This window comes from Hirundo rustica, chromosome 1 (genome assembly GCF_015227805.2).
Source record: "Hirundo rustica isolate bHirRus1 chromosome 1, bHirRus1.pri.v3, whole genome shotgun sequence".
In the NCBI taxonomy this organism is placed as follows: Eukaryota; Metazoa; Chordata; class Aves; order Passeriformes; family Hirundinidae; genus Hirundo; species Hirundo rustica.
This window is the reverse complement of record NC_053450.1, coordinates 150,217,499-150,233,147: the sequence shown is the minus strand read 5'-3', so window position 1 is coordinate 150,233,147 and position 15,649 is coordinate 150,217,499. Positions and strand designations below refer to the sequence as shown.

General features: G+C 41.5%; 1 protein-coding gene across 8 annotated transcripts in view; it reads right to left on the bottom strand.

Moving 5' to 3' along the window:
- Window positions 1-15,649, bottom strand: part of PRKAG2 (protein kinase AMP-activated non-catalytic subunit gamma 2) — a 208,616-nt gene that overhangs the window by 30,409 nt on the left and 162,558 nt on the right. For all 8 annotated transcript variants that reach the window (XM_040053636.2, XM_040053830.2, XM_040053700.2 and 5 more), the window contains one exon: window positions 15,483-15,564. In XM_040053636.2, the coding sequence (XP_039909570.1) occupies window positions 15,483-15,564 (82 nt within the window). The remainder of the gene's footprint in view (window positions 1-15,482; window positions 15,565-15,649) is intronic.

Below are 15,649 nucleotides of genomic sequence, written 5' to 3'. Positions count from 1 at the left end.
CTGCCCCTTCATTCTGAGGATTCTGCAGCACCTGCAGAGCAGTACTTCCTTTGGATGGACACACACAGATCCTTTCTGGCTTGACCTGCAACCTCCCTCGGACTCTGCACGTCCTCTCTGATCTGCACCCGAGATCATCTGCCCAACATGCAGGAGACGGGAACACAGAGCTGCCCCCAGCCAAACCTCAGCCCTCTACAGCTCATGATCTGGAAATCAGCTGGCTCACAGAGCAGATTCCCAGCAGGAGGTTGGGGAGGAGAAGAATTCACTAATAAGTAGCTGAATGTGTATTTCTGTGGGGGTGCTCACTCATGCAAGTTTATCTCCTGAGGATTCATCTGGAAGTTATTTTGCAAGTGGACATTGCCCATGTGCACCCCCTCTCCCCAAGCCATAGGTGAAGGCAAAAATATCCAAATTCCCAGTGCTGTTTTTTGCCATTTTAAATAGAGAAGAAAGAGAAATCACCTGGAAGGTTACAAATAAACCATGCCAGACAATTTAACACCTGAAATTGAGCACCTTGTCATACAGGCTTTTACAGAGTAAATTCTCTGCATTGGCATTTTATTTGCTCCTATTGTTAGAGATCCTTTGAAGAGCAGAAGATCAATCTATTTGTATTTCTGCCACCCTGCTCCCTAAACTTATTCACCAAAATGACTTTTACTTTCTTCCTTTCTCCCACCCTTCACTGAGACATGCCTTTGTTTTTTATTTCAGTCAGTAGATGTTATTTATAAGAGCATCATGATTCATTTTTTTTTTTCCTTTGGACAGATTAATTATTCAACAATACTGACTCAGAGATTGCAGTGGGACTCAGTATTAAGCATAATTGTCTCTTCAGAGAGCTCTAAGGTAGAACTACCATCTGAATAGTCATGAATGACACAGAAACTTCTGCAGCATTGCTGAAGCCATTTCCTCAGATCTAGTGAACAGATGTCTTCAGTTCCACTCATACCTTTGCCACCACACAGGGTGCTTTCCTGCCATAGCTTTCCCCTCAGAATTTCAAGGATTTCAAGAATTTCAAGGCCTTCAAAAGCAGAAAAAAGAAGAGGAAAAAACAAACACAAACAAATAAACAACAAAAAAAAGTGCCTGCAGATGGAGAATATGAATATAATGTCCATACTTATGGAAAAGCTTCCAAATACTGCAATATAAAAACCTATAGCAAGTTCCTCAGAAGTGCCTATTGCAAGCCACAGGCTGCATTTCTGGGCTGTGCTCTTACAGGGCTGACCCAACAGGATCCTGCACCACACGTGCTTCATGATTTCAACAATATAAAATATAATAGAAAAGGTTGTGATGTTATGCTACAGCTGTATTATGCTCCTGGTATCCAGTCACATTTCAAGTTCAGTCATTGGTTCCAGGAGTATTTGAGAGAAATACACAGGTTCCACAGAGGCTGGGTTCTCTCACCTTCTTTCACGTGTTAGTTCCACCACAACCACACCACAGCAGCTCCCCATAGCACCTCTGTCCTCATGGTTAAATTGAGGGCTGGGACCTCTGGCAACTCTCAATCATTTGAAGAACTCAAACTTATGAACATAAACCTTCTTATTAACCTAAGTAACTGTTACTGTAACTGACTTCTCAGAGTTTCATATGAAATTAATGGCCAGATTTTAAAGGTCCTTTAAAAAGTAGGGGAAAAAACAGCAGAGAGCAGTATGTAAAACATACACTCAGCTAACTGCCTAGACTGGTGAACAGCTTGGAGGAAGACAGAAACCACAAATATACACAGTAATTGCACCATTCCCCCTGACTTTTTAATAAAAATCAGTAGGGAAACTGCACAACTTAAAAAGCTTAAGACTTTTCTTAGAGCAGCAGGAGCTGAGCTAAGCACTCCCAGCTCTACTTTAACCTTGACTACTACTGGCATAATCACCTCCCTTCAGCCAGATCCGATGGATAAAAGGAAATGGGGAAGCAGAAATGTAGTTTTGTGATGGTCTCACTTGTACTGAATAACCTAGTTAGGGGAAAACATGTTTTATTTTCTTTTACTGCACATGTATATATCTGCACTTCAGGGCATTCCACGCCATACTACGACCTTAAAAGTCACATGATATGCTGAATATCACATTTCAGATGCTAGAGCATGAAATAAAGACCAAAGATTTTTCATCACAATGTTTACCATGGAATTGATCCAACAGCAATACATAAGTCAAATTTATTAGTGTAATTATACTGATAAACTTTATTAAAAGGTGTCATGCCAAAGTACTCTATACTATTCTTATATGTATATATAAACACACACACATATTTATATATCTCCTGCCCTCTCCTTACACTAGAAGCAACCCAGGACAATGACAGCATCCACGGCAAAGTTCAGCTTAGCTGTGCCAAATGCTGCCAAAAGACACCAGGGTGAGGGATCACTTCAATAAGCCAGGACAAGTTACCCTCTCTCCCTCCTGTTACAGATAACCCTTGGCAGGGAATACAACAGGTAAAAGACATCATTAACCTTGAAAACTGTTCTTCTGACCGTGTTTTTCTCTGAAAGCTGTCACCAAAACTGGCTTTAAAGTTTTTGATAACTCCTGGTCTGAATTTACTGAAGGAGTTCCTTAATATCCTTGAAAACCTCCCACACAGCTTTCACAGTGCTGGAGATTGTAGGAGTTCTAGTGTAAGTCACTAACATAACACAGATCTGGAAAAAACATCCACAATGGATACAGTTCTTCCACTCCAAGAGCAACAGTGATGCTACTCAGAAGGAACCATGAACTATTTATTCCTCACCACCAAGCCCTGGAACACAGCTTTTAAGGGAAATAGAGGCATCTGAATGAAGCAGGGTTTCAAGAATAATGTTCTGGGACTCAAATGTCCAGGTAGGATTTTATCAGCATTCTTCAGCAAAGGGACAGACAGGAAGAGATTCTGCAGAGGGATCCAGTACTCGCTGTGGACAGGACGTTGCTGTGATCATGAGCAAGAGCTTTAGTCCTGCCTACCTTCTGTTACACAAATGTGGCTCATTTAGCAGATTTTCAGCTAGGTTTGAATGCTTCACAAATTAAAATGTACGTGGTATAACCAGTGAAAAGCTTGGGAACCGAGGGGCTGGCAGAGAAGTGCAAGAAACTGCAATTTTGTCACAGAATAACGCAGTAAGGGGCATGACTGCTCAGTCTGCTGAGCTGTCTGCTAAAGAGCCAAGAACACAGGAAACAGTGGACAAGAAACCAGACACCAGAAGCTGAATCAATGTCAGACTTGGTAGGAAGAGAATGCTAACAGAGTTTAAGAAGGGCAAGCACAGGAGAAAAGAAGCAGTGTTGTGCTGTATCATTTGATTTCTGTTTATTCATGAGGAAATTTATCTCAGAAAAAGAAAAAAAAAAACCACCACCAAAATAACCACTCATTTAATCAGCCACAGGGTAAGACTAAGTGGTAAAAAAAAGACAGAAAAAAGCAGGAAGAGATGATCACAACAATACCTGCTCTATGTGGCAGGAGATAAATCACAGAACCAGAGAATATCCTGAGTTGGAAGGGACCCACAAGGACCAGAGTCCAGCTCCTGACTCTACACAGGACAGCCCCCAAAGTTTCAGAACATGCTTGACAAAACTCTGTTGCAGAGATGGCAGCCAAGACTAGCAATGTACTACTTCCAATTATACAGGGAAAAAAAAAAAACAGGTTTACAGTCCAATATATAGGATGATGACAGTGATAGGAGTTGACAACTCCATCACAAGCTGAAAGGCTTTCGAATGCAAGGAACAGGAAGAAAGGATGTAGAGACAGAAACAAGACTTTATTTTTCTTTCTGAGAACTACAAAGAGCTTTAAAATATCCTGGAAGACCACACATTGAAGTTACACAGTAGCATTATTCATGCAGCCACAGGCTATAGGATACGGATGTTGCAGATTGAACATTTCCCACCCTGATCTAAAGGAATGTGTGAGCTGGCAGATAAAGATTACAGCAAGTTTATAGATGTAAGGAACTCTGATACAAAGAATTGATAGGGAATGTATCAGGAGATCAGTATCAGGAGCTTCTTCAGTGTTCCAAGATTAATTCAATTGCATATTATAGCACAGATATATGACGTGACAGAGGAAAAGGACTTTAAAAAGAAGCGTGAGCACACAGGAACAACAACAGAGTAAGTGAGCTCTCCCTTGCTGACTACACTTCCTACTGCAAACAGAAAGAGAGTCTAGAGGCACAGAAAATAAGACAGGAGAACAGGTACATGAACACATAAATAACAGCGAAAAGCAAATGCACTGTCACGTTGCTCAGGTCTTCAGAAAAAGGTTAATCCTTCTAATAACAGTAACAAGCTAAAAGAAACCAAAACATCTTTAAAAACTATATTCAAAATTGCTTAAGGCACTTTCAAACATAACCTTTAGCACTGCATTACATCTACTTTTTTTTTTTTTTTTTTTGCACACATTTCAGTGTGTTTTTTGAATTCTAATCAGTGCAACTGTTCAGTTACTTTGGATCACCGAGGTAATTGAGATGTTTTCCCCTCTTGTCATAAGGAGTTGCTTCATGCAGAGACAGCAGGTTATTACATGTGTAAACAGGAGTTACCCTAGCTAAAAGCAACCATTCCTGAACTCTGCAAGTCCATGAATGAGAAGATATTTAGGAATATAGGAAACCAGTCTATAGGAAAGCCAAACAAATTCAAACCCAGTCAGAATTCCTAGGAGTGTATAGAAGCAAGTTATTAAAACCAGCGTACTTGTAAGCACCTACAAAGGCAGCTCATCAAAAGCAAAGAAAAAAGGCAACATGGCTGTGTCAAGAACAGTTCAGACTAATCAGTTTTTACCCAGAATAAAATGATCAACTGGATGAAAAAGAAGGTAGACACAAAGTAAAAATAGTATTAAAAAGATCACAGTATGCTTGAGACACTAATTTGAAAGCAAGCACGGATATCACTGCATGAGGAGAAGGCAGAGCAGAATCACCCCATGGCATCTGCCTAACAAGCAATCCCAGCTGCAGCCAAACTAGTAAAATGCTTTTTTTTTTCCCGTGGGTTTGCAAGACTGGATGACAATTGTGTGTTTTTAACAAGACATGGGCTCCAGTTCAAACTCTTCCCCAAGCTGGAACATTTGCAATTCTCACCTTATGCAAATCAGGTAGTGCAAGCTCATACTGCAGGACTTTACATTTCTACACCTCACTCTGGAAGTGTTCATACCAGTAGTTTGATACTTCCCATTACAACAGAGTATCAAAGGACAAGACAATTTTATTCAACATCCTCTTTAGTGATCTTCAAAACAGGAATAGACCATGCTTCAAAGAGCTTGCAGTAAGAGTTAAAAATTGTTGCAAGACTTAAAACTTCAGAACATCTTCAAATTGAATTTATAAGTGGCTTGGAGGTAATACAGTTTTTCAGGAAATACCAAAATCTGAAAGCAACACTCAATTGGAAGAGTGCAAATTATGGAGTGACTAAATACCACCACTACTGAGAGAGAAGTACCTTGTTTTTTAACTGAATTTGCTATAGCAGAAGTAGGGAAGAAAAGGCAGTTTGCTTAAACAAAACAATAGGCAAACAAAAAACCACCACAGGTGTTAGAGAGCTATTAATGCATTCCACAAGCTGGTTAGGCAGCACAAAGCAACCTTAGGACACTGTACAACCTCGTTCCTTAAAGGTCCTAAATGTGGAATGAGACAAGTGTCTTCAAAAGCACATCCTGCTTAGAACAAAACAGTTATTAGTTCTTGATGACACTGCAAAAGGCCCACTTTTCTGGTTTTGAGGTTTAGACACCTAGATGTCTTCAAATTCCAGCAGTACCTAAGACTTTTAAGAGAAAACTGATACAAACAGTTGCTTGAAACAATGAAAAGATTTGGATTGTCTTGCAGTCTTACATTCACAGCACGCTTCAAAATCCTGCAGTGAATTCTGCTCCTCATTATTGCTGTTATTAAGTCCTGGTAACTGGGCTGAGAAGTTAACACTTCTGTTTTACTGCAGCCCTCCACTGGCAGCGTGGAGAAGCAGATCATTATTGTGAGATTTGAGACAGACAAAAAAAAAAAAAAAAAAAGTGATGGGCAGCTTAAGAAACTCCACATTCCAGAGCTAATCATAGTAACTCTGAAGTTCCTTGTCCAGGCAGGCAGAGAAACTTATTTGTGTACAAGCAAGAGCTGCCTTGTTCAGGAACTAACTGGTAAACAGCATCATAAGTGCAACTGAATCCTTTTGAAAAATACCTTTGAAACAGCTCAGTATCTCTTAAATCAACTGTTGGTCAAAGGTTTGTACTTTGAGAAAAGCATCACTGTGGTTTCGTGAATAAAGGTAGCAACTTCAGCCTGCAACCTTAATGCTTCTAGGATTTTCACCACAACAAAGAACAAGCTGACCTGAAGAATCTTCTAAAACATATTCAAGATTTTCCCTTGACAACAGGCACTACGATTTTTCCCTAAGCATCCCAAACACAGATCTAAATTAAGATGTCGCCTGTCTGGAATGTGGGCCTGCTCTTCAAGATTGCGAGACACGAAACGCAAGAAACTAAAAATGGTATTAAACTTCTGAATATTAATATCAGCAACCACTCTGCGCAGAGCTGGAGTCAAGGGAAGTTTGAGATACGTGATTAATGAGAGAATAAAAATGAGATAAATAAGTCTGTATCTCCGCTGCAAGATTAGTAAACCATTTGAATTTTTGTTGTATCTTTAAAACAAGCCCGAGTCCTATTAGATACACAGTTTGCACAAACTTTTAGAAAATAAATAGTCATTTAAGCCTTCTAGGAATTAGTTTAAGATCAAACCTCAACATGCAGCTTAACCAAAGCATTAAGCACACAACAAGCACTTTCAAAATGAGCACACGGCATCTTCACAAGCTGCAGCCATATCCCTACTGAACAGGGCAAATATTTAATCTGGAGGCAATCTTCCACTGAAGACTAAACTCAAAGTATCAGTGCTTTGAGAGAGAAATATATTTTTTAAGACTTCAGCCATAAGGACTTTGGACTATGTTTGCTGGAGAAACAGTTTTGTAAGGTGTAATAAATTGCTGGTCTCAATCTGAATAATTACTTACAACATCTTAAGTTGAAGCTTTAAATAATTCAGTATTTACATTTTCATTTCTCTCTAGCTTGCCCTTGCACATTTCTTCTCATTTCCTCCATGCCAACACCTTCTAAACTGCTATTATTGGCATTTCTTATAAAAATTTATGAATCTGTATGCACACTTTAATAGACTTTAATTGAGTGTTCTGTTCCAACATACCACCGAAGAGATTTCCCTACAGCAGGTGTAGCTTGAAGCTACACAGAAAAAGAACCAACAGCTCCGTAACTCAAGCAGGTGACATCCAACACACATTCAATGCATTTGGAAACAGTTTTCTGGACCCCATTTCCCAGGTTTTTTTGACTCCTTCTCTATGCCACAGAAAAACTTCAACTCTTCCCAAAGCTTACCTTCCTCTGAGCTGACCTGATCTCTATACAGAGTAGCACTGGAGCTTTTGAGGGCTCCTTTTTGCCATAATTTTTTCAGGAACTGACTCAAAATGATACTAGAGAAATTCAAGCAAGACTGTGGCAGGAGAGATCCCTGCAACTGCTTGTGTAGAGCAGAGCATTCACCTTCTGCACTCTGGCATCCAGGGCCTTCTGTCAAAGGCAGCCACACAATCCCTCTCCCTGAGTGATCCCGCTCCATCCTGAACTGAGTCAGAGCACTGAAGTCTATCCTACAACCCATCCTACAATGGCTATACTGGAAGCTAGAACACTGATTTAAAGGTCTTATAGGGAGAGTTCATATCCATTTATTCCTGTGCCACTGTTGTTCTTCATTTAATTTCCCTCCCTGGTGTTTAACCCCTTCCCAACCTTTATAGGATGTTTTCATACATACAGTGTTATCACATCCCTTCTTGGTTTTCCTTTTACTGAGTTAAATGAGCAAAGCCTTATGGTTTCCTCATAAATGGCATTTTACTATGCCCATCTCAGTTTGCTCCCTTCTCCAGCAGCTCAGACATCTTTTTTCTCTCTGTCTTTACATAAGTAGAAATTCAAAATAAGCAGCAGAAAAGAATGCCACAGTATAAGGAACTGGTAGGGAAAAAAACCCTGTTTTGATTCTGTTTCTTATAATGCCCAGTGTCAGAACAAAATACTCTGTCACAATACAAATGGAATAGTAAAATAATATAATAATATTCTAACAACCCCCCCACCCAAAAAAGCAATCAAAAAGAAAAAACCCAACACAACTTTAAAAATGCCCTAAAAAAGACAAAAAGAAAATCACATCACAAGTAAGACCAGTGGTCCATAGCACAGGAAAATTGCTTTTAGACAAAATGTAGGAGTGCCATTAAATTCTGTCACAGTCAAAATTGGTAAAATCACCCAACTGGTTCACTTAAACAGTAAAATCCATAAAGATTCAGCAGAGGAGGAAAGAACCTAAAACCAAGTTAGTTTTATTCAAATAGTATTCAGAAGCTACCTTGAAGATAGCACAACATACTCAAAAACCTTTTAGATGTGGTCCAGTCTTAGAAGGACAAGGTTATTTAAGCTTTCCAAGGTTCCATCTAGACACCAAGCTGGATGCCTAAAAGACAAATTTGACTTTGCTCTAACATAGTTAGGCTTGTATTAAACTGCTTTGGCTTTACATTAATCCCCACCATTAGTGCAACCCTTCCACAGAAGGATTTTCCCCTGATTTGTCAGATTTTCCATTTGTCAGTCTGTCAGTCTTCTCCACTCAGAGAAGTGCTACAGCAAAGCCCACCACAAGGGGCATCCAAGGCAAACAGACCCAGTATGGAGAGGAACATTTTGGCTAGAACTGTTCCAAAAAACAATGCCATCAGCTCCTGTAGTTACTCTGGAAATGCTGCATTTCTTAACGTGTCTCAGACTTAACTACTTCCCCAAACTCATGCAATGCCAATGGAGTTATATGTTCTGGAAGCTAAAAATATTCAAATCAACAAAGTACTTGCAGACAGATCATTGCTACCCAAAGATCAAGCTCCTAACAAACAGCAGAACTGGTGGCAGTGTCATGACTTCAGGCTCCAAATGCTGTGATCATGCACCCTCAAGTTATCAAAACCACAGTGCACATTACAAAAAGTCCTTTCTTACAGAACGCCCACATCTGCTGCAGATGATTAATAAGCAGAAACATTTATGATTGTTTAGCAACAGTTAGACTGAGCCAACTGATGCAAATATTCTGCTGTCACTCCTGTCACACTGGCATTATTTCACTTCAAACCAAGTCACTTCCATGCAGCACTCAACCATGCCCCAAGGCAGCAGGTTATCCAAGAGCACTGAACTGATCAGCCAAATTTAACAGCAGAGGGTATCAAACCACCAAGACAGTTATCCTGTTCCATCTGTACTGCCCTGCCTGTGTATGTGCAGGGCATCAAAGTCTCTTGGACAGAACATTGCAGACCATCCCAGAGGAAGTTTCTTAAGGGAAGGACTCTGTAATCACCCACCTCCATCCAGGTAACGCACAGCAGAGCGGTCACAAATAACAAACAGCATTTTGGAGTCACCTACAAGGCCACGCTGACACTGTCACATTGTCCAGGTCTATCCTCACTCATGCAAAAGACACTGTGAACTCAATACCTCTAAAACCAGGAAACTGAGATGATAATGGCCAAACTCTCCCACCTCTTACCAAGCAGATGTTTACCAGCTGTGACAATCCCACTATCAAACCAAGCAGCTCCTGGACCAGGGAAGTTGTGCAGGGAAGCTCTTCACAGAGCTGATGGTGTCCCTCAGCTGGCAAAGGTGCCTGTAAATCAGTCCTCGTCCAGCAGACACGAACACACGTGCACAGCCTGGAGCAGCAAGGTCATTCAAGTGTAAGAGAACACCTTGTTGTCCCAATGTTTCTCAGGGATGGGTGCTGGCCAACAACGGCTTTCACTTGGAAGATAATGTCTGCAAATCCTGCAGGTGCACCACTGGGCAGGACACAATGGGCCCCACCACTTCCTGTAGAACTGTTCTCTGTTCCCTGCAGCTTTGCCAAAGCAATTGGAATTGCTGCCACGGTAAGCATTTTTTAGGAAGTCTCAGCCACTTGTTTCCATAAACAAGTTAGGGAAAATACATGTTTTGACCACATTAAAATTTTATGAAAGCTTTCTCGTCAACAAGCTCTTGCATCCCTTGAGACCCAAAGCAGAGTTTTGAAGCGTGTCCTGTGTATCTTTTGCTGCACTAAAGTATCACTTCCCAGATAGGTAAGGCTTAAAAATTTTTGCCTCCTGAGAAAGAGAGCAAACTTTAGCTGCTAAATGGGTTTTTCCCTAGTCAAGACAGAGTAGGGCTTTGCTCACTGTAAGGCTAAATACCATGTTAAGAATAAAACAGTTGTATCTTCTGTAGGAGAGGAAAACAGGACTGTTTGGACACAGCACCGGGCTGACATGAACCCCTTGCAATACTTGCACAAGAAAAGATCAGAGGAACAGCCTTCACTGAAGACAACAAATCTTCCAACAGCTTCTCTTGCTCTGCTCAATGAAGTTTTATACTTTTAATTACTTATCACTTGATACATAATTTTCAGCTTCAAAATATGAGGATGGAAGTTTCCTGGGGAGGAAATAAAAGTCACTTATGGTGTTCCTATATAGCCAACTGGAAGGCAAAGGACAAGGGTGCTTAGGACAGTGGAGCACTTGATCATGATTTTCTGCATAAATTAATAAAGCTGCACATCTGAATACTCCAGATGTGTTCTTTAACAACTTTGGAAAGTGTATCATAGGAAAGACTGTATGAAATCTAGGAATACCAATGATCATCTCTGCTTAGCAATTTCTTACAATGTTCATTCAGGATTCTAACCTATTGAAAATTTAATACAAAACACCCCCTTATCACTATCATTGTGTTCCCTGGTATCTCAAAGCACATCTTGTGGGCAAAATACCGTTTTATGTGCCAGAGAGCATCAGCTTTAACAATCACATAATGAATGTTTATTAGATATTAATTACAGTTGCAAAATAATAGCTTAACTTTACCACCTCCTAACCCAAGCACTTGATCCTTCAGTCTTGAGAAGAAAACAACACCCAACTTGCCTATTAACAGGCACTTTATTACAAGCTTCTTTTAATTATTTCAGGCCCCAGAGTGACATCTGCTTTCACACCTTGATTCAGATATTCACTTGACAGCAGGAGGCTGGCAGGCAGGAAGAGCTCAAGAAACTACTTTTAATAAGACACAGTAAAAAACCCACAGAGCAGGGAAGGAATGACTCCAGACACAAAAACAGTGGAGATGCAATTACTGATGAAAGTCGATTTCAGGAGACAGCCAGGAAGGAGCAGGTAACAGAAGAGCTGCATGATTCAGGGAGAGTGAGATGAAGGCCAGAGCATTCCTAGGAGAGATTCCACTCTAATGCAAACTGTTTATCCAATGTCTAAATGCTGCTTTGTGCAACAATCCAGAGAAGCAGAGCATTCAAGAGGGAACACATCCGTCCCATGATGCTGATGCTATAACTGCTGCACACACTCTGCAGAATTCCCCTTTTCCAGACAAGGAATTGAGCACAGACACAGCAAAACCCTGCAATTAAATTAACTCAGTCTGCAGAAAGCACCTCCAAAAGGGGTTTGCAGATGCTACAGGAAAGTAGTTAATTCTGCTTTCAGCAGCTACTACTTCATGATTCAAGGCGAGCAGAAGGAAGAGATCAACATGGATGAGAGACAACACTGCAACAAAACTGGTTTCCAAAATAACACGCTAAAACTATACCCACTGAATCAATACACCTGACAGGCATCCATTTGCTACTCTAACCTAGTTTCTCCTCACAGAGCACAGGCAGATGCTAGAACACAACCATTTATGGAATTCCAGGTTAGCAAAATAAAGCCTGTAAGTGTAAATCATTAACTAAAGTCCTTTTTCATATTAGAACTTCAGAATAATTTCTCCTTGTCTTTTCCAAGCTCATCATATCATCCATAAAAGAAAACTCAGAACCACTTTTGACACTGATCAGAAGTAGAAATCATCTTACTACAGAAATACTATTGCACATACACTAGAGCTGGAGAAGAAAACCCGCAATGTGTATAAAGATAACCAGTTTTTGATCATTTATTAAATTCATGAGAGGCCTCTCAGCACTGTATTCCAGGCTACAATGAAAAACTCCACACCCATCAACAGGTAGTTTTCACGCTTTTTGAGGAAATGTAGGTAGGTCATTCCCATCCTAGGAATACTAAGCAGGATGAGCTCAGAGTATTTTACCCAAAGTTTTCTGTTTATTTTTAAGCTGGGTATCCTTCAGTTAAAGAGAGACTCTGGACTTCCTACATGGGAGTTTTTCCTTTCCTGATCTGACTGCTGCTTGAAGAAAGGTCCTTTAAGGAGCCCTAAATAAAATAAATATCCCTGGCCTATCCAGTCCTTCTCCTCTGCGCACATACTGAACCTACAGCCTGTTTCAGCTCTGGCGCACTGGTGCTGTTTCACATCATCTCACTCACATTTAGACTCACACATCACCAAAGCAACATTATGAAGCCAGTCCTAGACAGAACCAGTGACCCATCACTGCTTACACTGTGGGTTACAGTGATCTTAGAGAGTTCAGCCAGATATATGAACATGTTTCAAGTTAAAATCATGACCAGCACTTCTCTCTGCAACAACAGCATCCTATCTAACACTGTCGCTGCTAATTAGGTACAAAATAGTCTAAACACATTCTTTTTACATAATGAAAATTAAAACTGCTTTTCAGCTGACACCACTATTTTACTTAGAAGTCACACCATCAGGTCAGATTCTGCATATGTCATTACAGTACTGCACAGATCATAAATCTTTCTAGCATCTTTTTTTTTTTCCATTTCACCTTCTTAATTAGAATCCAAATTAAATGAATGCCTTCTGTGCTTTCACATTCTCATTTGTGTAACCTTTGAGAAGAGGGACTAACAAATCCACATACTGGATGGCATTCAGCACACACATTGAGCTTCATTTTTCAGCTCATTTTATTAAGCTCCCTGTTTCAACAGAACTGCATAATTGGATACACAAGATAGCTAGCAACTGTTGATGGATACAGAACTGGAAAGCTCACAAGAGCAAGTACTCAAAAGTAGAGGCAGTCAGGAAAGCAGTTCCAAAACAAGTTTCAAATTTCTCATTCAGCTCACAATTTTAAGTGTCAGCAGAGAAACTTAAAGTTTGACAAAAGATCATCAGTTACAGTTTGGCTACAGCCGTTTAATGAAACCTTATCAAGATTTCAGAGGTGTTTCTCAACTTCTGAGCACTTACCACTTGCCATCCAACAACAAAGTGAACATCTCAGATGTTTTTTACTCTCCCATCCCCAGAATTAGCACAGATACAACGACAGCAACCGGTGCAAAAATTTAGGTCATAAAACAGGTACTGCAACTAAGCTGTCGCATCTCCAGCTGCATCTCAATTTTCTGTGGTTCTCTTTCTCTAGGCCCTCTCACACAGAAGCACTCTGGGCAGCAGGTTTTGGTCTGACTCTCACACTCTCACTTTTACTCACTCCCTAGGTTCTGAATACAGCACTCTACACCCTTTACACTTGGCTTTAACATTAGGCCTAAAGCCAGGTTCTCATTTAGTCTGAAAGGGTAATAAGGTGACTGCTCCTTTCAAAACCCACACCCTACTTTAAACTGGCCAGAGGTTTGCTATTAGACATGACCTTTTAACATGCCCCTAAACTGCTCGAACCCGCCCAGCGTGAGCATCCACAAAGCCTGAAATTTAGAGCTAAAAGAGAGACAAAGCAAAACAGAAGCTTGAAAATCAGGAAAAAAAAAATAAACTACTAAACTTCTAAAGAATTCGGATAATTTTATTGCAGTGTTTTAGAAGGCGCACAGATCTTTACCCTTATCAAGTGTCTCCACTTAACACTTTTAAAAGTGTAAAGGTGTTTCAAAACCAAAGGTTTGTAATTTCAGATTTTTTTCTTTAACCTAGAGATCCTTTCCAGATACCTAAATTTGAAAATTAGATGTTTAAAATAGATTTTAAAATAGCTTAACTATTAATGATTCAGCAGGTTTTAGGAACTTGTATTTCACAGCAGCGAGCTTTATGTAAAAATCAATAGGTAAATCGGTAACTTTCTACCTCCCCATGAGCATGAGTGCATAACTAAAAACAGTTAAACAGTATGAGGAAAGAAACCCTGCAAGTTAGCAACAGATCCCCCGCATCAAATACTCACACTTAAGCATGTTCAAGATGCACAAAGGCACAAGTATTTCACTGCAATTCAAACTCTGTCTGGACTCAAAAAAAAAAAAAAAAAAGGGCAGCTCAAAGAATGCAATTGTTAAGAGCTTCCTTTTCTCACACACAGAAAGATTAAAATAAAAGGTGTTACTTTTCCAGACCAGTCCCACAACTGCAGGCAGCATGCTAGTAACGAAGAAAGCTGCCTTATTAGCATACCAGCTTAGATATATCTACTCACAAAATGACTCAGCCTGCTATTTTCAAAGTTTTCCTTAAATATTTGTCCTACATTTTACAATAGGAGTTACCAGCTACAGAAGAACACATCCCATGAAGTCTTAGCCACTTCACAATGCTGAGCATAGAGATTAAGCCATGCACCCACATTTGCATCCACTAAGCTAATCCCTTCTGAAAATGAAAGCTCGAGATATTCAGCACAGATCTTTCAGAGGTGAACTGGCTGCTTGCTTCAAGTTGGAGGAAAAAAAACCACATCCACGCTTTCCCACAGCACGGTTTAGTGCCTGCAAGAGGGAAAAACTTGCCACGAGTTGCCCTGTGAAAGCACAGCACACTCCGTCAGAACTGCAGCTCTCCAGTAAAGAATAAGCACAGAGCGCAGCCACATAAGGAAAATTCAGCGTACAGCTGCCGCTTTGAACAGATGTATGTGCTGCCATAAGGAGTGGAAGCTTTAGTTGAAAGAGCTTTCCATCACTGCTCTCAAAGTCTATATTTGGTATCGCAGACGTATTCGAGGAGAACGGGTGTTCCACGGGGAGGAGGAGGGGGTGCCATGAAGGCTGCGCTCCCCCGGAGCGGGACCCGGCCGGCGGCCGCCGCGGATCGGGCACGGCCCGGCGGCGGCACCGGCACAAAAGCGCCGCAGCGGGAACGGCACCGGGACAAAAGCACCGCAGCGGGGTCGGGCTGGCTCCGCGGCCGCCGAGGCTGCGACCCGCCCCGCAAGGACACGGCCCGGGCACGGCGCATCCCCCGCTCCCCGCCGGGGATCCCCCGCCGCCGCGCCCCCGCCCGGACCCCGCCGGCCGCGTGGGTGTCCCCGGCCCGCCCCCGGCCCCCCCGCTGCCGCCGTGGATTTTTACCTTCATCTTCGAGCTCTAGTTTCTCCAGCATCCCTTCGGAGGCGGCCGGGAGCTGCAAAGGAGCCGGAGCCGCTGCCGCCGCCTGCGGGAGGGAAGAGAGGAGAAGGAGATGAGCATCCAGGCGCGGACTCACCGGCCCCGCGGCGGCATCGGGCGGGGAGTGGCGG